Source organism: Pseudochaenichthys georgianus, chromosome 6, assembly GCF_902827115.2.
Source record: "Pseudochaenichthys georgianus chromosome 6, fPseGeo1.2, whole genome shotgun sequence".
Classification (NCBI taxonomy): domain Eukaryota; kingdom Metazoa; phylum Chordata; class Actinopteri; order Perciformes; family Channichthyidae; genus Pseudochaenichthys; species Pseudochaenichthys georgianus.
The window spans coordinates 39,623,796-39,648,939 of NC_047508.1; the positions used below are offsets into that span (position 1 = coordinate 39,623,796).

At 39.4% G+C, this 25,144-nt stretch overlaps 2 protein-coding genes across 3 annotated transcripts; one reads left to right on the forward strand and one right to left on the reverse strand.

The window, feature by feature from the left end:
* Window positions 1-476: 476 nt before the first annotated feature.
* On the reverse strand, window positions 477-15,109 carry LOC117447708 (patatin-like phospholipase domain-containing protein 2). Its single transcript, XM_034084541.2, has 9 exons — window positions 14,923-15,109; window positions 6,442-6,674; window positions 5,560-5,625; window positions 4,069-4,278; window positions 3,612-3,672; window positions 3,296-3,475; window positions 2,082-2,223; window positions 1,853-1,930; window positions 477-1,596 (listed from the first exon to the last, which is right to left on the reverse strand). The coding sequence occupies exons 1-9, from the start codon at window positions 15,107-15,109 to the stop codon at window positions 1,413-1,415; spliced, it is 1,341 nt and encodes a 446-aa protein (XP_033940432.1). The 3' UTR covers window positions 477-1,412.
* A 670-nt stretch (window positions 15,110-15,779) lies between these two features.
* LOC117447709 (uncharacterized) lies at window positions 15,780-23,857 on the forward strand. Of its 2 annotated transcripts, none has more exons than XM_071203577.1 (8): window positions 15,780-15,796; window positions 17,561-17,713; window positions 19,085-19,209; window positions 19,282-19,348; window positions 19,882-20,035; window positions 20,607-20,749; window positions 21,591-21,701; window positions 23,362-23,857. In XM_071203577.1, the coding sequence occupies exons 2-8, from the start codon at window positions 17,561-17,563 to the stop codon at window positions 23,539-23,541; spliced, it is 933 nt and encodes a 310-aa protein (XP_071059678.1). In that variant the 5' UTR covers window positions 15,780-15,796; the 3' UTR covers window positions 23,542-23,857. The 2 variants fall into 2 exon arrangements, with proteins under 2 accessions (XP_071059678.1, XP_033940434.1); XM_034084543.2 differs by lacking the exon at window positions 15,780-15,796 and adding an exon at window positions 16,151-16,723.
* The last annotated feature ends 1,287 nt before the right edge of the window (window positions 23,858-25,144 follow it).

The following is a 25,144-nucleotide window of genomic DNA, read 5'->3' on the forward strand; positions in this document are numbered from 1 at the left end:
TGTCTGTGATGGCCACCATAACCATTTTTTTAACCAGGGCATTAATATTGCTTTGGCAGTGAAACGACTTAATTGAGCCGATGATGCTCAAATTGCTGGTCATTGAAGAAAAAAGTGTGCTTATTGATCATTATGAACATTTGTGTTAAAGGGACAGTTAACTCTAAAATCAAGTCAAATGGTGACTCAAGATTATCCACAGACCTTGATGGGAGCAATTCAATTAAGACATGGGGTGTTTCTCAATGTCGAGGACGCTTCCTTGGTAGCACAGAGTCAGGTCCTTCAGAAGCGATGCAAGAATCCTTCCTAGCCTCGGAAAACGAAGAATTGTGGAACAGGCTAACGGGTGTGCAGGTGTGCGTCATATGCGAGGCCCCGCCTTAAATGGAGCGAGATTTCCGCCAAAGATTAGGAAATTGGTCCGTGCGCAAAGCATTGTGGGGATTTTAAGACCGCTGTGCAGCCTCGAAATTTCCCGCAACGAAGGACGCCAGCCTCGGTAGAATTCCAAGCATCCTGGACATTGGAACAGTCCTTCGGCGGCACTCAACATTGTGATGAATTAGACACTCTTTTCAAATGCACTTTTTTTGACACTTTAAGCACCAACTAGTTCCAATATATTCAATCGCTACAGCCGACAACTCGCACCACACCATCTAGATTAACACAGGTCATTTACAGGTTCGAAGAAAAACATGTATTCTTGATTTTGAGGTGATCTGTCCCTTTAAGCTTTTGGTCTCCATTTCAGAAGGTTGTTGAGCATGATTACAAAAATCTACACAGACGTTTTAATAAATATCAATGTAGCTACTACATTATAAATATATTCCTTTCATAAAAGCGTTCACATTATTAATGGTAATGAAGCTCAGCGCAAGTTCAACCAGGAAGTCCGTCTTTCTCATTCATGTTTACCTTATTACTCTCTCTCCTCTCAATAAGTGACAGGGGGCGTCACTCTTCAGTCTAACCAATCACTTCGCTCTATTTCCAAGAGCCTATTATAGCGCTCTGTCAAACCTTTTTAATCTGCTCTCCCCCCTCTGACAGCTGTCATTTCAGGTGACTCGACACAACCCTCCTCCCCCCCTTTTCTCCTCCCGTCCCTCTGAATCCAGGTTCAAGCTAAACCACTCCTCTTCAGACAGACCCCAACTATCCATTCACCAGTGTCTATACCCCGGGGGGTTTCATCGGATCGGTTCTACCCTCCCGAATGATACTTCCTGCACAACGGGGCCTACATCGCCAAAATTACCATTACATTCATTTGTTCATCTGTGCAATAAATATCACTCAAAACCGTCTCTCCTGATGGAAATGTCTTTTTGTGCGTGGTTAATGGCTGAGGAAGTGTCCGCTACCTTCTGTGGTTTAAAGACACTTTACTATATGCAGGTGTGCTAAACGAGGGGAAGCTGGGGGGACCCGAGCAGGGGGAGGGGAGGGGGAAGACTTCCAGGTTTCCGTTGGTGTCCCAATGAAGAGCTTTGTCGGAGTTCGTAGTCTGTTGAGCTAAAGGGTTTATTGTTTTCTCCTGTTCTGCTCCTGAGGTCTGAGCTAAAGGCGTAACGCTCTGGAAATGCACTGGAGGATAGAAAGAGGAGAAAACAGAAACAAAAATGAGAGGACTTACAATAACTATCTGTGCTATTTGTTTGGCAAAGACATATAGAATAACTACCTTACAATATCTAATTTATACTTGAATGAATAAGGGATTTTTAATGATGTTTAAAATATTGGCCAAGCCAGGTTATCCAGAAGCCAAGTCTACTTGAAGACATGTGAGACATGAAACCTTTTCGCAGAACGTCTAATACACTTTAAAACGAGAACACACCTGTTCATGTCCTCACCTCCACTGCTCCACGCGTTCCTGAACAGATCTCCAGTCGAGGTCAACAGTGATGATGTCAAGCTGTCACAAAAAAGACCAAAATACCACGAGTATAACTAAATAAGTAACTAAAACTAATAACTACTCATTTTTATTCCCACAATAACATTTCTCACTGCAGAGACAGATATTTAGTGACTGTAAGTTGGAGTGTGGGATAAAGCGACGTTACCTTTTGCTGAGAGAGAAGGCCATCTCAAAGGGCAGCATGAGGAGAGACAGCAGGTATAAAACCATTTTCACCGGGAGAAACTCTGTGAGCTGAGACCCTCGAGAGTCCCCACCACGACTGTCCCTGAACGCCTCACACAGAACTAACACACACAACAAATAGAGTCAGTATATTATTAATTATGGTAGATGCATTCCTCAGAAGAAGTAAATTAACGTAAGGTGCAAATGTAAAATTTTAACTTTTCTGTGCATCACTTTTTTCTGGGTGTGATCTACTATTTTTTTGTATCTTTTATTTGGTAAAGTTATTTAATTTTCAAGCAAGATCTACAGGGGACCTATCATGCAAAATGCACTTCTTTTTGATGTCTTTTATACATAAATATGTGTCCCCGGTGCGTCGGGGAACTCCCGCAGCGTCAGAAAATAAAACCCTTTCTCTTTTCCTCAGTACCCAAATCTTTTGAAAACGGGTGTACAACGAGCGGATACAGATTTGCTGCCGATATGACATAATATCGGTGGCGGACCCACAGAAAGTTGCCATCAGAAACAATGCCTGACGTGTTTTGGACGTAATCTCGTCTTTGTTTACATTAGCCAGCATCGCTAACTCTCAGAGCTAACCTGTACTGGAGAGCACGTGTGTTTAAAAAGCAGGAAATTAAAAAAGGAACTCACCTTGTGATAAACCCGCAAGAGATTTGAGCTCCATACTGTTTCAGAAATAATCTTTGATGTGGTTTAGAACAGGATGGCGTTTTATCACAGCAGAATTTAACTTTATCTCCGGTAGAATTTTGATCAGGCATTAGCTCCGCCTCCTCTTTTTTTTTCTTTCAAGCTAAGGACCCAAAATCCACATTTCTCGAACAGGGCTACAAAAGAGGGGTATGAGCAGTGTGAGGCATGGCTACAATGGGTGAACTGTTTGGTATTTTAAGCAAAAAACTTCACAGACATGTTTTGTATAGTTATGGCCCTACAATATATGTTCCAACTTCCCAATATAGCATAATAGGTCCACTTTAACATTGAATTTACCATTTGAAACCTCCAGCTTTGTAATCCCCTATTGTTTACTATTAACTTTTTTGCATCCTTTCCTAAACAAACCAACACAACCTCATTGTACCCTCTTCCCGTTATTGATGCCAACTTAACGCTTGCTTTGACCAACTTTGACAGTTCCTTCTCTCTACTCTTCCTCACCTTTCTTGATGCCAGCAGGGAGCTTCTCTACTTTCAGGCCCAGACACAGATCATCAGAGTTTAGTCCGTTCAGCCGTAACTCCTCTGACCCTCTTTTTTTCACAAGCTCACAACAAGCAGGGTTCACTGAGTCCGTTTCCACAATCAATCCGGGACAAGGACTCCGTGTTCCCAGCAGATCTGTAACACACAGGAAAATAATAACAGCTCCTTTGAGTTTAAATGTTTTGATTCAGAGACTCAGGTATAAGGAGGATGAAGAAAACATACTTTATGAATCCCTCACAGGGACATTTCTTTCTGGAAGGCAGCTCACCTCTCTCTCTCAGGAATTGAAGAGCATCCATGTAGCCGCTGTGGCAGATTTCAGCAAGATCCTGTGAAGAACCAAAGCATATCATGAAGAGCTTCTTTTATATTTCAGAGAATCATTTATCTTTTTAAATGAAGACTACGGTGGCTCTGAAGGGTGCAATGGCATTTAGAAAATAAAAACATTTCACAAAACTCGAAACACACACTACAACATTTAAAAAAAAAAAACAATAACCAACAATTCCACATTTCAACATTTCACAAAACATTTTCATGGACACTTTTAAACACACACACTCACATTTAAAAACACCATACAATTCAGTGTTTTTGGAAATCTTGTAGTGTTTTGACCTTCAGGGCCACCGTAGCATGCATTACTTTTCTTGGTATGACAGAAATAAATAGAGAATCTTCGCTGCTGTTAAAAATGTCAGTGACACAAACAAAGCACCCACCTCCATGCTGGGGGGCAGGAAGGAGGTCCAGATGCGGTGCACGTTCCCAGAGTTCACGTGGATGCTCACGTTGCCAGAGTTCACCTCGATGAAGTTGAAGCTGCCGTCTCTGGGGCAGACGTCGCTCTCTCCGGAGAACGGAGCCACAGTGATGGTGTTCCTCCGCTCGAACAGAGGCATGTTGTTGCTCAGGGCGCCGTCCATGTAGTACTGAGGGAAGAAATGACTGAATGAACTCTGCTGGATGCAAGTATTTATGGCATGGACTGTATGTCTTTACATAACATTCATGTGTTGTGTTATTTAGTAATGACATATTTGTTTAGTGCATTCAATGAATTATCGTGACATACAGTATAAGCATATCATTCACTTTTTGTTGTGCTTTCCCTTCTGCCTGTGTAATTGCTGATTTCCTACATTACCCAAAATGCTCCGTGCAAAGTTCAAAGATGTAGCACAAGTGTTCCTGTGGGTATTGTCCACAGTATTGAGTATGTAAGTTGCTTTGGATAAAAGCGTCTAACAAAATGACATGTAATGTAGGGCTGCTCGATTATGGCAAAAATCATAATCTCGATTATTTGGGTCAATAATTGTAATTGCGATTATTAAATGCGATTATTCATTGACTTTGAAAACATCCATTTATTGGAGAAAAAATGTGAACAGAATGTTTTTAACAGTTGATTACCCTGAACTTTAAGTATAATTCAACTGAAAAACCAAAAAAAAGTAATAATAATAATAAAATAATCGTTTTATTTCGATTACGTTGTTTTCGTAATCGTTGCAAGCCATAATCGTAATCGCGATTAAAATAAGATTAATTGAGCAGCCCTAATGTAATTTAATAAGTTTCAGTTGAGAGAAAAATAACAGCAAGAAAAAAAGCACCAATCTAGTTTGGGCTGTATCCATCACTCAACATATTCTGAATGCAATGCATGCTGGTTGTTCCTATTGTAAAGGAAATATAATCGACTGATCTACTGTATGTTGGTTGTTTTTAGTTGCATAGTTTGGGGTGAATGTGTTGTATACAAATTGTATTTGTGTATGTAATGTTGTGTGAGACTTTTTGTCAAGAAAACAGTTTTATTAATAATTTAAGTTATTCTTTTTCACATTTTCCTTGCACATGTGAGTGTGTTCCAGAAAATGCTAAGCAGATTTTTTCTTAAAGCACCTACAGGATTGAAAGTAAAACCGTACACAGCTAAACCATATTGAATAACATTTTCCCTCTAATCCTCTTACATAAATAATAATAATAATAATTCATTTATTTTATATAGGCGCCTTTCAAGGCTCTCAAGGTCGCCGTACAAACACATAAAAACAAGATACACAATACCTAACACCAGCATAAGAAACATAAACAAGACAATGCAGTATATAACATATCAAATAAATAAAACAGAGGATGTGTGATGGATAACAATCAGGGTGAACTTGAACATGAACTTTAGTTGTACATGCCGTACTCACCACTCCACGGTATGAAGGGGGGGTGAAGCCACAGTAAACAGGGAAGAAGCAGCTGCACATCAGAACCTGTAAAAGTACAATTTAGGAAAGAAAATCAGACTCTCAGCTCTTGGCGTTTACTGAGATACTTCCAGAACAGATGCTGTGAAATCAGATCAACTCTGAAAACCTTTACACTATAACGGACACCAACCAGAAGATATTATGTTTTAGCTTAAAAGCTGAGATACAGGGGCCCACAATTTGATATGATTCGACTGAAACCCTCTTTGGTGCAACAGCCATTCCTAAAATAAAATGCTAAATCCCAAATCAAGTGTTTCTTGAAGAGTCTTGAAAATATTGTCTGATTTGAATGTCATGGTTCATATCTGTTCCCTTGTTTGTTATCTAAATATATCTAAATATTTGTTTGCAAGTGGATCTGCAGATGCAAGAACAATTTCAGACTTGATTTGACAATGAAGTATTATCTTATTTTATCTTATGTCCGTCTCTTAGTTTTCGAATCACTTCGGTAAAGTTAGCAAGATATTGACAGATTCAAACTTGACAGATCAACAACTTATAAACAAAATGTTGCTAAAAAAAGACGTCTCTAAGCAGAAGTAAGGTCGACAACGATTGAGCTTCAACCTTATTTCATCAAAACAAGAGACAAGATCGCAGAGATACAAGATGCTTCAAAAATATTCAAAAACGTCCAGGCTGCCAAACAGTATGCTACCAAAATATCTTTACACAATAATAGCGTCCTACTCTACAGTGAAGCAGGTAGAATATACATCGTTTGTGTTTTAGCAATGTTTTGTTTTTGATTTATTGATCCGTCACGTTCAGATGCATCCATATCTTTCTAACCTAGCTCTCCATCCATGGTACCTGAATGAGTTCCTCTCTGCTGTTGAACTCTGACACCAGGACGTTCCTCCCATCAGTCAGTCTGGTGAGCGAGACGCAGAGCCTCCCTGACGCCTTCAGGTGAGCGTCAGCCGGGAGCTTCTCCAGCAGAGAGGCTCTCAAGGTCCGCAGCAGGCTGAAGCTCGGGTGGAAAACTCCCAGCGTGTGTCTCCTGGCTTCCCTCGCCACGGACAGGACGTCAGCGCAGAACTGCTCTGAGGAGGAACATGTAGGGAAATCAGTCTTTGGAGATGGAGATGAATTAACAGGTGCATTTAGAGTCCGAATTATTAAGGGTAAAAGCTATATCAGAATCAATCAGAATTAGATCCGTTTATTTATCCTGGGGGAAATTGGGCTTTGTGATAGTTGCTTCATTTAGAATGTAATATTTATATATAACTAAAGAAGTTAGTAAAATAAGGGCAATAACTGATCAAATATATTACAACATTTAAAGTAATAACGTTAAACTTCGATCAAATATACTATTTATATGTTGTTTTCATTATTTTGTGTGTGATTCTTTTGAGATGTTCCTTAATGAATAAAGAAAAGTTAACCTCTTGTATAAATGCATTCTGGGTAATGTAGTTTTTTTTTAAATCTTTTGTTTCTTATCTCAATGTTATTTCTTTTTGTTTTTACTTTACAATTAGATTGTTAACTTGTTCATGCATTTTAATGATCTTTTATTGAGCCTGGGAATAAACATTTCCATTGCCAACAACTCAATACTCTTTAATGTTTTTTCAGTTTTTTTTATTATGTCTACTTACAATTTAAGGTTGTTACATGGAAATATAATGATTTGTTTTGTTATTGCGTTTTTGTTATTTATCGCCTGTGTGTTTGTGAGTGAGTGACAGGTGTCATCCCGCTTGGCCTCTCCTTCAAACTCCCTGTGACCTCTGGAGTTTGCTTTGACTGTGGCATGCTCAGCGTGTGAGAGTGAAGCGACCGGCTCAGAGTTCACTGCCAGGTTCAATAACAGAGAACTCCTCAGATAACATCTGAACTATATGGCTGGGTTCAGGCCAGTGAGGTAAACAGGTCCTACATGTGTATAAAAAAACAAACATGCTATCATATTACTTTAATTAAGTTTATTTAAAACAGGGGTGTCAAACTCAAATACACCGTGGTCCAAAATAAAATAAATGGGTACTAGTCGAGGGCCGGACTGGTTCAATGTTTATTGCAAAACGTATTGAAATGAACTTATTGCACATATTAAACCTGGAACTAACAAAGCTTAACCCTTGTGTTCTGTTCACATTGTCACAATTCACATGTTAGGTCACGCTTGTAGTTTTGTCCGTGTTGGTGTTTTTCTTGTCTTTGGGTTTCCTGTCTTATTGTGTTAAGTGTTCACCCCCGTTTCCTGCCTGTCTGCTTTCTGTCTGTTTCCCTCCCTGATTACCCGATTGTGTTCACCTGTTGTCCTTGTGTTTCTCCTCCCCTGCCCGGCTGTTTCTCGTTGTCATGATTACCCCTTCTTGTATTTAGTCTTGTCTCTGTCTGTGTTCAGTGTTGGGTCATTGTTTGTTGGTGACGGAGTTCACCGGAGAGTGTTCTGGTCTGTATTTGTCATTTATCCTTTATCCTTGGAATAAAGGGTTTCTCAAGAGTTATCTGCATTTGGGTCCTGCTTCCTTCACTCATCCGTGACACACATTTCGCACCCTTTGGTAATGTTCGGGTTAAATTGACCCGGGACATATTTCAGGGTTTAAAAGAAATACCGAACTAAATTCAACATGCACAATTCCTAATATATATATTGTCTTTAACTCATTCCCCAACAATATAAATGAAATATATGATTAGTTTTTGAAAATACTCTTTGCTGGATCAAATGTAACAATGGAAGTGTCCATCGTTTTTTGTGATAAAAATGTATGTTAAAAAAAATATACTGTAATAAAAACTAGGTTTACATGTTGCTCATGCTTTTCTAGGACAAATGTAAATGAAAATTGTTTTCATTGTTTATTATTTTTAATCTGTCATATAATAATCAAAGCCCTGAAGGAAATTAAGCAATTTAGTAGCAATTGGAACACAAGAACCACACATCCAAAAGTATTTGGCTGTGAAATATAGAGGGAATGAAACATCCATATAAATTACATAGAACAGATATTAACACAAAGCAAATAAAAACAATTAACAGTCACAATTCATAAAATACAGTATATCCAAAAAATATATTGATGAAGTGACGCTGCAGAACATCGTGTGAGTCAATGGGCAAGTCCGTTTAGGAAGCACATAATGTACAGCACTTCTTCGTGTGTATAGCACAGATGTACTTGTTGCAGTTGCTGCATGTAGTCTGTGTCTTGGAGTCCTTTGAGGGTCCACAGACCTCACAGCTGGCTGTGGGGGTCTTTCAGAAGCTGACTGTGGGGGTCTTCTTGCGGCTGGCTGTGGGGGTCTTCCAGCAGCTGGCTGTGAGTCAAGTTCATCTTCCAATTTGCTATCAAATTCTGAGTTTACCTCCATATTATCCTCATCTTCAGGAATGTCTTCCTGTCCCACTTCACCGTGTTCTCTAATGCATGCCACTCACTCTCATCCATCATTAGCTCCAAGGCTCTGAGCAGAATATCTTTTGGCCATTTTGCTGGTAGATAATTGTAGTTCTGCACTACACTGTTACTACACTGAGGTTATGTCTCTGTTTAGTCCCTCCTCCGGCGTACAGGTGCGAGGGGGACAGTGCGAGAAAATGTAAAATGTTTATACATTTCTGGAAGATCTAAAATGTTTATAATGTTCTAGGATAGTTTTGTGTTCACACTACAAAGGGTGAAGATCAAGGGAACACAGGATCAAACAGCTTCTCTTAGTTTGTGTGTTTCTGTGTGTTTTTCTCTGTCTCTCTGTCCTGGTATTGTATCTGGGTCAGATTAACACATGTCCTTCACAATAAATAAGCCCCGGCCATTGAGTTTCAGGTTGAACGAAAATATCCTTATATATTTTTTTATTCATTGAAAATGGAAATCGGGTCAATTTGACTCGAACACCACACAAGGGATGATTGCCTATAAAAACAACATTAAATTAAAACTGCGGTCGCACTTGTGCGCGCAGTGATGAGCGGGCCCTCGCGTCCGTGCGCCTGTCGGGGAGGGTTGCTGGTCCCCCCCCTCAGTCCTCCGAAATGAGCCGTTTGTCATCCCTCTAAATTGTTTACCTGACTTTGCGTTCCTTTGTTTCTGACCAGGAAATCTTAGGCATGTGCGCCAACTGTGTTGGTACCATTTTTCCTGCATCAACCAGGTAGCGATATGCCGACAGTGAAGAATAAACATATTTATAACTAGTTTAGCTAGTTCCAGAGGTAGATGGAATAGCTAAGTGTGTTTGGTCTAACTGTTAGTGTGTGTTTTGCTCAGCTCCGCAGTCCGTCACAGCAACAATTAAAATGTAAACCTAAGACGCAAAGAAGTGCAAGATAACAGATAAATATATAACAACCACAATGTAGATTCAATAATATGAGAGAAGTTGTAGATTAAGTGTAGACAGTATTTAAAAAATGACAATGTTAACAGCAATGTAATAAGTATATACAGTATTATGCAAAATGACAAGTACTACATGGCACACAGATGTAATTTTGTAATTATAAGTAAAAGTATGTAAGGCTGAAGTGACAGCAGTGATGAGCATGTAGATTAATGACGGGCATATTTATCGACTGAACATGCTCATTTTCTACAGTAATGTGTCTGACCCTCCACTGATGCTGTATACTAAGTTTGGCGTTGAAAAAGAAAACATGGACATTTAAGGTAATATTTCACTGTTTTTAACATTATGGTAATTAAAAAAAAATCAAGAAGTTGGAGCTTTGGGGTTCCGGGACATAATATGTAGAGTAGGTCCACCCGAATAAGTGGGCACAATTTCAGGTCATTCGGAGTTACGGTGCCACTTTTTAAAGGTTTCCAAAAATGGAAATGTAGTAGTTTGGATGAATTTGTGACATGTAAATCGTCAAAAATGGTGTATTCGCTGTAAGCTTACGACCTCCACGAGTAATTTTTCAAAAATGTGCTCCTCAATTAAGTATCATATTGGATAGGGGCTGAACCTGTCCTGCATTGGAATTTTTCCGATCATTCCCCTATGAGGAGTTCGCAAGAACGTGCGTAAAATGGCTGAAAAACGCACATTTTTCAAAATTGCCGACTTTCTGGGGGGCGGAGCTAATGGAAGGCAATCTGAAATATCTGTGCAATCATAATAGCAATATGTATACAGCGTTTCATGAATATCGGAATAACTATATCCGAGTGGTTTAGAGTAATTTGCGACATGTAAATCGTCAAAAATGGTGTATTCGCTGTTAGCTTACGACCTTCACGAGTAATTTTTCAAAAATGTGCTCCTCAATTAAGTATCATATGGGATAGGAGCTAAACCTGTCCTGCATTGGAATGTTTCCGATCATTCCCCTAGGAGGAGTTCGCAAGAACGTGCGTAAAATGGCTGAAAAACGCACATTTTTCAAAATGGCCGACTTTCTAGGGGGCGGGGCTAATGGAATGTATCTACAAATATGTCCGCAATTCCATGAGTAATGTCTGTACTAAAATTCGTGAAGTTCTGAGAGTTATATGTGACTACCACACAATAGGGGGCGCTAGTGAGCAGTATTTTTGAAATATTACGGGGTTTTTTTACATTCTTGAAAAGGTCATGGGCTGTGATGCGTGTCCCAAGTTTTGCGTACTGAAACACATTTAAGCACATCGTCATAAAAAAAAAGTACAGGCCACGCCCACAATTGTCATTCGTTGTGAGACTTTCAATATAAGTCCATACTCATCCCCAGAGTATGTCTAAAAAAAAGAAAAAAGATTTCGTCCATCATTTCATGAGTTATACATTTGTGATGTTTTTGGCGCCCCCTATAGTCCAAAATGGATATTACTTTTTGTGCTTATTCCCCAATACAGACTGAACCTTACCACCAACATGTGTGTTTTTTTGGTACATTGTTGATGAATTATGAGCATTTCTATCTAAGCCCCGCCTTTTTGTGAACACGTTTAGAGTACTGACGGCCACATTTATCGACTGAACATGCTCATTCCCTACGATAATGTGTCTGACCCTCCGGCGATACTGTATACTGAGTTTGGTGTTGAAAAACCAAAATTTGAAATTTAGGTGAATATTTCACTGTTTTTAACATTATGGTAATTAAAAAAAAATGAAGGAGGTGGAGCTTTCGGGTTCCAGGACATAATATGTAGAGTAGGTCCACCCGAATAAGTGGGCAAAATTTCAGGTAATTCTGAGTTACGGTGCCACTTTGTAAAGGTTTCCAAAAATGGAAATGTAGTAGTTTGGATGAATTTGTGACATGTAAATCGTCAAAAATGGTGTATTCGCTGTTAGCTTACGACCTCCACGAGTAATTTTTCAAAAATGTGCTCCTCAATTAAGTATCATATGGGATAGGGGCTGAACCTGTCCTGCATTGGAATTTTTCCGATCATTCCCCTAGGAGGAGTTTGCAAGAACGTGCGTAAAATGGCAGAAAAACGCACATTTTTCAAAATGGCCGACTTTCTGGGGGGCGGGGCTAATGGAAGGCAATTTGAAATATGTGTGCAATCATAATAGCAATATGTATACAACGTTTCGTGAATATCGGAATAACTATATCCGAGTGGTTTGGAGTAATTTGCGACATGTAAATCGTCAAAAATGGTGTATTCGCTGTTAGCTTACGACCTCCACAAGTAATTTTTCAAAAATGTGCTCCTCAATTAAGTATCGTATGGGATAGAGGCTAAACCTGTCCTGCATTGGAATTTTTCCGATCATTCCCCTAGGAGGAGTTCGCAAGAACGTGCGTAAAATGGCTGAAAAACGCACATTTTTCAAAATGGCCGACTTTCTGGGGGGCGGAGCTAATGAAAGGCAATTTGAAATATGTGTGCAATCATAATAGCAATATGTATACAGCGTTTCGTGAATATCGGAATAACTATATCCGAGTAGTTTAGAGTAATTTGCGACATGTAAATCGTCAACAATGGTGTATTCGCTGTTAGCTTACGACCTCCACGAGTAATTTTTCAAAAATGTGCTCCTCAATTAAGTATCATATGGGATAGGGGATAAACCTGTCCTGCATTGGAATTTTTCCGATCATTCCCCTAGGAGGAGTTCGCAAGAACGTGCGTAAAATGGCTGAAAAACGCACATATTTCAAAATGGCCGACTTTTTGTGGGGCGGGGCTAATGGAATGTATGTACAAATATATCCGCAATTCCATGAGAAATGTCTGTGCCAAAATTCGTGAAGTTTTGAGAAACTATATGTGACTACCACACAATAGGGGGCGCTAGTGAGCAGTTTTTTTGAAAATGTACGTTTGTTTTTTACATTTTCGAAAAGTTCCTGGGCTCTGACGTGTGTCCCAAGTTTTGCGTCCGAAGCTCATTTTATGCTATCGCAATTTAAAAATAATGTATAGGCCACGCCCACATTCTGAATTTGTTGCGACACTTTGAATCTAAGTTCGTAGTCGCCCCGAGAGTATGTGTAAACAAAACACAAAAAGATTAGTCCATCCGCTCTTGAGTTATAAATTGGTGGTGTTTTTGGCGCCCCCTATAGTCCAAAATGAAAATACTTTAGTGTGTCTATTCCCCAAGACAGACTCAACGTTTCCACCAAAATCTGTGATGTTTGGATACATTGTTGATGAATTATGATCATTTCTTTCTAAGCCCCGCCTTTTTGCGAGTACGTTTTAATTCATGGCGGAAATAATTATCGTTTGAACATGCTCATCTCCTAGGGTAATGTGTATGACCCTCCGGCGATGCTGTATACGAAGTTTGGTGTTGATAAACTAAAAATTGAAATTTAAGTGAATATTTAAGTGTTTTTAAAATTATGCTAATTTAAAAAAAAATAAAGTAGGCGGAGCTAAAGATTCCAATTGGATTATTTGTAGAGCAGGTCCACCCGGATATGTTTGCAAAATGTCAGGTCATTCGGAGTTACGGTGGGACTTTGTGAATTTTTCCAAAATGGAATTGAAATAGGTGGCGCTAGCGAGCAGGTTGGACAATTTGAACTCATTGACTCCAGAATATCAAATTTTTCACCGGTCCTGGCGTCCGTGCAAAATTATACAACTTTTTCAGCATCCTAAAGGCCTGAAAACAAGGATTCCGTAATTATATAATAATAATAATAATACCACGAATAACAATAGGTATCCTTGCACTTCGTGCTAGGACGCCGTTGGGTCCTAGCACCCTCGTGCTCGGGCCCTAATAATCAGTTGCATTCATTTCTTGTGGCTCTATCTGCAGCTTTTCCAGAGTCATTTCTTATGATTACATTTCTCCACAGGCCAACAACAGCTTCAACAAAACTATTTCCCTCAAAGAAATACCAAACATGCCCTGTTGAGAGAGAAAGTGCAGAAGGAAGCATCCATTGAACTCAGTGTGCTGCTCTGTGATGCTAGTTCAGACACTTGGCATCTCATCTTGGGTGCAAGGTCATCAATGTTTGGGGTCAGGCTCTGAGCTGAGGAGACCCTCAGGATGGAGTGAAGGTGTGCGTGCAATATACCGGCGGGCCAGATCTAATAGCAATTAGAAATGATCCTGCGGGCCGAAATTAAATCCACCAAGGGCCTGATTTGGCCCCCGGGCCATGAGTTTGACACATGTGATTTAAAACTTACAGCTTTTATTTGTTCTTCAATATGATCATTATCTATTTACTCAATCCATATTACCACAATGTCAATAGAGGGATAACAAATAACTCTATATGTGACGTATAAGGTGAAATGTAAAAGCAAATAGAAGTCCTACAAACATTCAGAACAGTGTCAGTGTCAATGGACTTTACAGATAAATACAATAAATATATGGTACTAGTAGTGGAGATAAGATCATGTTTACATCTCATATACAATATACAATAATAAAGTAAGATTTAGATATATAAAAAGAGGAAAAAACACATTTTTATTACAAAATAGAGTAGTAATATAGGAAATAAACTGTGAACTCAAAGCATTAGTTGATCATTGTGAGACTGTGACTATTTCCCACATTTCTGAGCAATACTTACAAACAAAAAAACCTGCACTGTTCATTCAGATATAACATACATTTGAATGATATACTCTTGTACACATTTTTTACTTTTTAATAATTTTGCAGTTTTTACATTTCTTTATTTAAAAAAACATGTTCTTACTGTGTTGATGTATCAATTATCATACAGCAAAGCAAGTTTCTGGTATGTTAACCCCAATTTGGCAATAAACTGAATTCTGATTCTGATGTCATGTTAAAAGCTTTTACAAAACACTCAACTGTACGATCTACCTTTACACATCAAATATGTGGATACATGAACCCATGTGATTTTGAGTGTGCATGGTGCAGGGAACTCACCGATGGGGATCCCCACAGTCAGAGCTGCAGCCACCAGGCAGCCGGACGAGGCTCCACAGATCCTGGAGGCTCCGTGGACGAGGCGCGGGACGTTCTGCAGGAAACAGCTCAGAGCGCCCAGGTAATAAACACTCCTGAAGCCACAGCCTGCAAAGGAGATGTTCCACTCCTCGTCCCAATCAAACATCTTCTCTGAGGGTCCCATCAATTCATTCATCATGTTTCCTCTGTCAGAGTTCAGCAGGTGTATTTGGACTCCCTTCAATACTCACTGATGTAAACATGATCTTATCTCCACTACTAGTACTGTATCTGCCCTGCGTCAGTGTTGCCCAACCTACTCTGCTCAGATTTCACATTTTGCAATAACAAGAGCGTAAATAGGCCAGCTACTTATTGTAATTTGTTTAGAAGCTTACAGACTTAACAAGTGCATATTGTTTTATTAGATACAATGGTTACTTACAGATTTAGATGTATTTTATCAAGACCTAACCAAGTAATTTAAAGAAGGGAAAAACACTTACTTTGGCAGGTACTTCTTTCTATTCTCAACAATGCTTTTTACTGACAAATTCCTCAAGACATTTACATGAACAAAGACACTGTTCTATATTATCAAGATGTTGCACGGTGTACCGATACTTGAAAGGTACCGCGATACCCTGCCGTTAAAAACGTTACGATTCCTCCGTTTCATTAGTATCGGTACTTTAAGAATGACGGGGAAAAGTACTCCGGTGAGAAAGTGCCGTTTTAATAAGAGCCGTGTGTGTTCAGCGCTCTGCTTCCACTCCCTGCACGGCAGCCGTGCCTGCAGTCCCTCCCCTCTCAAGCACGGGCAAGGCACAGAGAAATCACCTGGAAACCCAAGGTAGGAAGCTAAGAAGAGTGTGTGTTTAAATCACACAAAGAGGAATAGCAATGGATGAAATGTGGGATCTGTAAATGTATAATGCTTTTTTGTGCATTGTATTTATGCCAAATGTTATAACGACATGTAATGATGTAAATTGCATCTTCAAATGTGTTTAATTTAACCCAGGAGGTTTGCTAATTACCAGGGACGTGCACAGACATTTGGAGGGGCTGTTGCTCTAAACTGGAAGAAGGGCCCCCCCCCCCCCGATAAACAACATAAGACCTTTTGAAAATTGTAACTTGTTTTTAATGTAAAAGACAACAAACGAGTATTACATCAACTCAATTGAACAGTAATTCACATCTCATAGCAAAATAAGCTAAGGTGACTACTTGCATTCGGTGACTGGATTTAAAAAATGAAAACCAGGGACATTTTTTTTTGCGGTCCATATCTCATCAAAAAGATCTAATGTTAGGAACTATTAAAGACAACATGGGGACAATTCTGTTCTAATGTAGTTTGTCCATTGTAACTGCTGTGCAGACATACTGATAAAATAGGGCCTCTAACTAATTACCTTGAAAAAACTCACTAATGAATGAAACCAGTTCAATACGCATTATTCTTATTCTTATCATTCTTTATGAGCGCAGTGACGGTCTAATTAATCTAATTACTTATTTATTTATTTAGTATTCCATAACTTAGTAAGAGAGATGGTCAAACTGAAGTGGTAGAGACATGGCAGAAATCCTACACTGAAGCGGGACATTGAACTGTTCACCCGTGAGAGGGCGATCAAGAAAAGAGAGAGAGCGGCCCCGTTGAGGGAGTTGACAGATGAGAAGACACAGAAAGACAGAAGCTCAATAACAAGTATATTTAGGTGTTTTTTTGTAAATAACCGACGGTATCAAGAGGAAGTCAAGTCCCCTGGTTTGTCCCTTATACACTAACTGCCATGAGACAACTCAAAATCAAGTTTCCAAAATCCGACACTGAGGTGGTTTTAACGCACCGGCAGATGACAGCGCTGACAAAGTGTGTTTCCGAGCGAGACGCTACCATACTGATTGTGGGCTTATCATGTTGATTCGGCCACAACAGAAAAAAGAAAAACAAACTCTCGCTCTCTCCAGAGGAGCAGGTCAGCCACAAAGGCCAAACGGGCTGTTGCCCGGGCAACATTAGCCCGTACCCTGCTAATTACCAAAGTAACGTTAAAATGACACTTTGTTGAGTGGGCTTTGGTCTGTGAAGACTAATGGGGCCCTGCTCACCTATGTGGGATCCGATAGCGAGAACAGCCGCCATCAGAGCCCCTGCAGAGGCTCCATATATCTGAGAGGAGTCCAATATGAACCGAGGGTAATGTTCCAGCAGACAGCAGCTGGCTCCAACATAATAATTCCCCATAAAACCGCATTCTGCAAAAGAGATGCTCCAGTCTTCCTTCAGATCCAACATCTAAGTTCTCAGGTGCAACAAGAGCTGTTGGCTGCAAACCCACCAAACTAGTAGAAATCTCAACCTGTTGAAAAGTAAAATAATGGAGATCAATTTGGGCCTGCAAACAGCTGACAAGACAGTGAAGATAACAAACTAATTTCATGTGACTAAGAACTCGTTTTCTATTGGCTGGAAACGGTCACATGACAGCGAGATGGCAGCCACTGCAGGAACTTTTTGATACGCGTGCATTAGTCGCTGTGTTGTTTTATCCTGACCTGGGCTGCAAATACTATATCCTTTTAGATACACTTTGTTTTTAAGATGAGCATTCCTGTGGTGGACTTCGGCGCGTGCAGCCTGAGAGAGAAGGATGTTAGTGAGGAGCAGATGATCAGTTTGAGCAAAGATCTGGAAACAGCTTTCACTGATGTGGGGTTTGTCTTCTTGAAGAACACCGGGATCACTCAGGAGGAGGTGAGAGGAACAACAACTTATGTTTGTTTAGTTGCTGTGTTGGAAATGTATTCAAGGAAGTACTACCACACTGTACAAGTCCTGCATACAAAACCTTACACACGTACAGTGGTGGCAAGTAACTAAGTACATTTACTCAAGTGTTATAGCCTATACTTAAGTACTTTTTGGCATGTTTCTACTTAACTTTTCATTTAATGCTACTTCTATTCTGCTAAATTTCACAGCCAAATCTGTATAAACACATGATATGCTGATATGGTGTAATGCAGCACTGTAATACTAAACACAGTATTTCTAGAATCTAAATGTGGTCCAAGTTCACCAACTACAGTACTTAAATGCTCTTACATGTATAAAAACAGGATACAAATAATAACCTTGATAATATAATACTGCAAAAAATATCCTTTCTGCATTAGGAGTACTTTTGCTTTTGAAACTTGAACAACATTTACTTTATCTTCCACTTCCAACTTCTACGAACACTACTTTAGTTTACAGTAAATGTACTCAAAGTTTCAAAAGTCAAACTCGTCAATGAGAAAAAAAATTCCCTGTTAGTGTTTTACTGTTATATAAATTGTTCTGGATTAATGGAGAAATCACAATTTCACCGCTGCATTAATGTGTTTGTTGCATTTCACTGCTGCAGATGATTAATGTTGTGCTTATTGAAATACTTGACATGGGCCTACTATTGGATAATGAAGTCTACAGCAATCCATCATATTATATTAATTAACTTTGGAATTCCAAGTGATCTAATTAGGTTTTTAAATGGCTTATTTTTGGGGGAATTTATTTAGTTTAAAGGTGGGGTAGGTAAGTTTCAGAAACCGGCTCGAGATACACTTTTTGTTATATTCCATGGAATGCTCTTAACATCCCGATAGCAATGAATATCTGAAGTGCTTTGACAAAAAATCCATAATCTGTAGAAGCCGTAATACTGTAAAAAGTATGGGATGGCCTACCTGCCTGTCAGCCTTCCATCGGGGCGCAAACTTATCTCGTGCCCTCATTGGTCATGTGCGCGTTCGTGTGTGTTGGAGGAGGGGCTCTGTGAGGAAGTGGAAGATTTTCTCCGGTTGTGTATTTTCAAATTCTAGCGATCTCGAGCCGGTTTCTAAAACTTACCTACCCCACCTTTAAAGGATCATCATCCTACATCCAGTTTATAAAAACACTTCAGATCAAAATGACCATATTTGGAGAGAAGTGGTTTTCACTGGACATTTTAATTGCAAAGTAACATTAGCTGTCTTTTGTTGAGTGAAAAGTACAATATCTGCATATTGCATTCCCTAAAATGGAAATGCATTTGTACAAAAAGAGGGATATGTATTTTCTGCGGGTGTGTGTGGATAGGTGGATCGTGTTATGGCCATATCCAAGACGTTCTTCCTGCAGCCAGATGAGGAGAAACAACCCTTCAGCAGGAAAAGCTTTGCTGGAAGTCCTAACCACGGCTGGGTGTCCTTTGGGATTGAGAGGTAGGAATCAGGAAATTAAGCAACACACTTTCTATACTTCACAGTAAATAAAACAATAAACCTGTTTTTCAGGTTGAATCCAAGCCGCCCTGGAGACCTAAAGGAAGCATTCAACATTACTTCACTTCAGCCTGACATTGTAACGACTCACTGTCAAATATTAATATCTTTCAAAGATTACATCAGGACCATTTTTATGATCACTAACCCAGATAAGATCCCACATTGTGACCTATTCGTCTGGAGGTCAAAGTATACGTTTGCTTTTATACATAACAAGAAAAAGGTTTGTTTTATTGCTGCCAGATAAAAATAAATATCTTCCAATAATATAACCCAATATTCAGTTATCAAGAAAGCTTTATATCAGAATCTTCAGAAGGGAAACAGGAACAAAAATGCCATATGTTTGAAATAATGTAGACACAGTTTCATGTTCAGAAGAGAGCAGAATTGAGTACATTTTCACCCATTCAGGACCTTTACAATCTACAAGGAGATAAGCAATCCTGTAAATAGGTAGCTTCTTTCTTAAGTGGCCTGCTCAACTCATATTTATTTCTCTATCAGAACTGCACTAAATAGATTTTCGAACTTACAAATATCAGCATGGGTGTTGGCCTCTGAAATCTAGCATCAGTCCGGCTCTAATCGAACTCTTTCCTGCTGCAGAAATGGCCATCGGAAGCTGCGAAAGGCTTCAGGGAGATCCAGACGTCTTTCTTCCAGCGCTGCAAAGAGCTGAGTCTGCGGGTGCTGAAAGTGATGGCTTTCAGTCTGGGTCTGGACCCCGAGGTGTTCCTCAGTGCGCATCGATTCATAGGAGGTGTGTACGCTCACTGCTCTCACTAAAGACTGTTATATTGTTACTGGGGTTCAAGCTGAAGAAGTCGATGGTTATCGATCAGATAAATGGCTCCTACATATTGGGCGTTTTGGGGAGTTGCATGCTCAGAAGACTCCATGCATATAAACAAAGTGTTAACAGAGTTGTCACTGTACAGACAGAGAGATCGAAATACTGTTGTATTCGGGATTGTGGGAAACGGTATTTCGATCTCTGTCTGTACACACAAACTGAAAGATTGACAATAAAGTTGACTTTGACTGTCATGAGATGCACAAGGATGTATTTATGTAACATCATATAGACTTGCAGAGTTGGAAAACCTCGTAATGTAAAACAACTTCAACAAACCACAAACTACAATACAAATAAAGATGGAAAAATCTTTTCTGTATGCGATAACTACCAACGAGCTGTGTATTGATGTGTGACACTGGGAAATATAAAACCTTGACATTAGAGCTCTGAGCGTAAGGCCCGATGTTAACTGTTGTGATACGACTGCACCAGGCAGGTTTTAACACTGTTGTTGTTGTTGTTTCTCCTTCAGAGGAAGGGAATTGCTCCACTCTGCGGACTCTGTACTACCCTCCAGTGAAGCATGAGGAGGTGAAGGAGGGTCAGCTGAGGTGTGGAGAACATTCAGACTACGGCTCCATCACCCTGCTGTTCAAAAGCTCTGTGGGTCTGCAGGTAACACCGGCTCCACCTGTCTGCATGCAAGAGAAAGGACAAATGACAATTGCCTCTTTGTCTCTTAAATTGAGATTTACATTTGTTTCTATTAAAGAGGCCCTTTTATGCTCTTTGGGGTTTTCCCTCTCCTGTAGTGTGTTGAATAGGTTTCTATTAGAAGTGCCTGAAACGCCTCCGTTGGATGCCTTTGTTTAGTTCCTTAACATAGTGACATCACTTTGTAACACTCGCGCTTCTATTGGCTAGCACCGATATTACATAGTATGGGAAATGTGGACCCACGGCCCAATCAGAAAGTTGCTATCAGAAACAATGCCCGACTGTTTTGGACGTAATATGGTCGGTGTTTACATTAGCATCGCTAACACTCAGAGCTAACCTGTACCGGAGAGCATGTGTGTGAAGAAGCAGGAAGTAAAAAGGAACTCACCTTGTGGTGTAACCGGCAAGAGAGAAAGCCTTTGAGCTCCAGACTGCTTCAGAGAGAATCCTTGATAATCCATGATATGGCGTTTCATCACGGCAGCATTTAGTTTAGACAGTAGCTGCCCCAAATCAGCACTTTTGAAACAGGAAGTGAAATAGAGGGATATGAGGCATGGCTAGAATGGGTGATCTGTTTGGTATTTTGAGCAAAAGACTTCATAGACATGTTTTTTACATATTTTTATATATCTGAGACCTATGCTATGCCTTAAAATAGCATGATAGGTGACCTTTAAAGCATGGAGACATGTCGCAGTAGAGGAACAAAATACACATATGAACTTGAAAATGAACATAATATGTCCTCTTTAAAAGAAGGCATGTAATCCAGCTCTCTCTTGTTAACCTTCAGGTGCGTCAGCGGTCAGGAGAATTCCTCTGCGCTCCTGCCGTCCCCGGAGCCGTGCTGGTGAACATCGCCGACCTGATGCAGCGCTGGACCGGAGATCACTTTGTCTCTGTGGTGAGTTAGGAGGAACTTTTCTGAGAAAATATATTCTATATGATAACGGGGGGAAAAAAAGATTTGGATTTGTTTTACAGCTATATAATAATAATAAGAAATAGGACACCAGGAGACATAATGGGATGTATCAAATGGACTCGGTTACTCATATTCGGTCGTCCTCGTGTGGCCGAACGGTCTATATGACACTAAACAGTAACGCAAACGACCGAATTCGTCCTCGTGGGGCCGCAGCCTCAAATATACAGTGGAGGAAATAAGTATTTGATCCCAGACTGATTTTCAGTTACTTTGAGAAGAGATTATTTCCTTCTTTACTTTTATCCGATGCAGCTGTCATCAGTAACGTTTAAACTGGTGTGTGTAGAGACAGATTTGTATTATTTTTCAGAATAAGTCTGTAATTGTATAAGTGTAGGTTTATATAAACAGTGTGAGAGTAAGAATATCAAAAAGAAAATCTAGAAATTGACATTATATAAAAGATAAACATTTATTTGCATTTAACCGTGGGAAATAAGTATTCACATTCAAGGTACTTTTGACTTAAATTGAGTATTTCTACTTTCGTTGAACAGTTCAGACTTTGACGACTTGCTTTGTTACAAATCTGAAAACCTGCTGTATCTTTCTAGTATTTTACCAAATCCCTATTCAAGTACAACTATTTTAAAAACAATGCCACGAGCAAATAACATATTTCTTACGCCTACAGAAAAATACATTTATCATGCGATGGGTCCCTGTAATGCACATGTGTCAAACTCAAGGCCCGGGGGCCAAATCAGGCCCTTGGTGGATTTAATTTCGGCCCGCAGGATAATTTGTAATTACTATTAGATCTGGCCCGCCGGTATATTGCACGCACACCTTCGGTTTCCTCCGCTCAGAGCCTGAGCTCAAACATTGATGAGCTTGCACCCAAGATGAGATGCCAAGTATCTGAGCTAGCATCACAGAGCAGCACACTGAGTTTAATGGATGTTTCCTTCTGCACTTTCTCTCTCACGACAACAGGGCAGGTTTGGTTTGTTCTTTGAGGGAAATAGTTTTGTTGAAGCTGTTGTTGGCCTGTGGGAAAATGGAATCATAAGCAATGACTGAGGAAAAGCTGCAGATAGAGCCACAAGAAATGAATGCAACTGATTATTTAATGTTGTTTTATAGGCAATCATTTAAGCTTTGTTAGTTCCAGGTTTAATATGTGCAATAAGTTCATTTCAATAAGTTTTGCTATAAACATTGAACCAGTCCGGCCCTCCACTAGTACCCATTTTTTTTTATTTTGGCCCGCTGTGTATTTGAGTTTGACCCCCCTGGTGTAATGCATCTACTAATACAGTAATAATTGTTAACACCTTTGTATGTCCCTTGTATTCTCTTTCCATCATTATTATTGTTGTTTATTTACGATTGTTTGCTATTTATTCTTTTTATTTCCTAAGGTAGGCCATCTATATTACAATTTTTTTGTTGTTAGCCCTGGAGTGGTACTCTGATACTGGTTGACTAATACTTGAAACCTATTCAGGATTGTATTGATACAACTGGAAAATGTGACTGAAAGATATATTGTACTGTTTGAAACAAAAAGAAATAAAGTAAAAAAAAAAAAATCAAATAATAAAACCTATAATTGTTGTCTCCTCCCCCTCAGCTGCACAGAGTATTGCTGCCCCCCCCTGGAGACCTCAGCACCCGACAGTCTCTGGCTTTCTTCGTGCAGCCGGACGACGAGGCGCTGATCTGCTGCTGCGACGGATCCAACAAATACCCTCCAGTGACGGGAGGAGGATACATCGCCGAGCGCTTCAAAGCCTCATACGGACAAAACTAAACCCCTGCACATCACTCAAGTCCTACACAAACCAGGAAGTCTTTTATCATCTTTTTATCAGCACACTGTTTTTACATTCTGGATATAATTGTATTTTCATTGAAGTAAAGAGACACAAACTCAAAACGTGCAACCTCATTCATTTTATTGTCCACATTCAAACCTTGTACTACAGTTTCATGAATCCTTCACACATGGCGTCGGACAGATTTAACAGCTTTCTGTAAAAGACGATTGCTTCATCATAATTACTCTGAGTTGTTATTCTATCGCTGATTTGTCGTATTAACCTTTAATAAACACAGTTTTCACCCTGTCACAAGCTCTGTATGCTTTAATATTTCCCATCTATTAGGACAAAATGTAACCTGTAACGAAAGTGTAGAGAATAAATAAATAAAAACATATTCTATCAGGAGAAAGATTCACGGACACAACTCACAGACAGCCACTTTAGAATCCATACAACTCTTAACACCAACGAAAAATAATCTTCAATTAAAAGATTTAAATATATGTAACTTTATCTGTAAACTAAAGACACTTTCTTCAATCATCCGGTTCGTAGGATATATGGTATGGTAAAAATAAAAACGTTAAGTTTAAGCTTCGTGTGCAAGATTTTCACAGGAGGATTGTGGGTAATTGTAGCAGTCTGGAGTCCTCTTACAGATTATATAAAAAAATAAAAGGTAAATAAGAAAATCAACAGTGATCCGACTAACTGAGAGCCTACGGTTTAAACCAAAGTTCATATCCATGATCACATTTTGAAGCAGAAAACAAATATGGAAATGAAGGAAAGTATTTAAAGAAAGAACGATATTTCACGGTTCCAAAAATGAAAAAAAAGAGTATCAACTCTTTAGGCAGCAGCACTACATAAACTTTGAAGTTAAGTTGTTAACATTCATTTTGTATGCATCAATCAGCTCTCTTTTATGGGATAAATAAATCATTTCCCAAGTATTTCCTCCAAGAGACAGAATCAGTGACAATGAATTACAGTGTGCACAAAACAAAACATTCACTTTCGGCTCAAGCCCCCCGCCCCCTTTCAGCCCAAAGCACCTCCCATGGAGAACAGAGTCATGCTGTGATTAAATCCACACTTCAGATGTACGCAGCTACAGCAGGCAGAGTGGACAGTGGCACCAAATCTGAAGCCTAGAAATCAGATTCTCTTATGTGCATATTATTTAGACATATTTCCGTCAAGTGGTGTTAACAAAAAAAAAGAAAAAAGGGAACATTTGAACAAAAATGGGGAATAATAAGGCGAACACACACACACACACACACACACACACACACACACACACACACACACACACACACACACACACACACACACACACACACACACACACACACACACACACACACACACACACACACATTTTTTTTTATTTTGGCCCACTGTGTATTTGAGTTTGACCCCCCTGGTGTAATGCATCTACTAATACAGTAATAATTGTTAACACCTTTGTATGTCCCTTGTATTCTATTTCCATCATTATTATTGTTGTTTATTTACGATTGTTTGCTATTTATTCTTTTTATTTCCTAAGGTAGGCCATCTATATTACAATTTTTTTGTTGT

Coding starts and splice junctions, on each gene's coding strand:
- LOC117447708 (XM_034084541.2), bottom strand. CDS start 15,109: ATGTTTGATTGGGACGAGGAGTGGAACATCTCCTTTGCAGGCTGTGGC. Junction 4,279..5,559: donor CCCCTTCATACCGTGGAGTG/GTGAGTACGGCA, acceptor TTCTTCCCTCAG/TACTACATGGACGGCGCCCT. Junction 1,931..2,081: donor GCCTTCTCTCTCAGCAAAAG/GTAACGTCGCTT, acceptor TTTTTGTGACAG/CTTGACATCATCACTGTTGA.
- LOC117447709 (XM_071203577.1), top strand. CDS start 17,561: ATGAGCATTCCTGTGGTGGACTTCGGCGCGTGCAGCCTGAGAGAGAAG. Junction 19,349..19,881: donor CTTCACTTCAGCCTGACATT/GTAACGACTCAC, acceptor TTCCTGCTGCAG/AAATGGCCATCGGAAGCTGC. Junction 20,750..21,590: donor AAAGCTCTGTGGGTCTGCAG/GTAACACCGGCT, acceptor GTTAACCTTCAG/GTGCGTCAGCGGTCAGGAGA.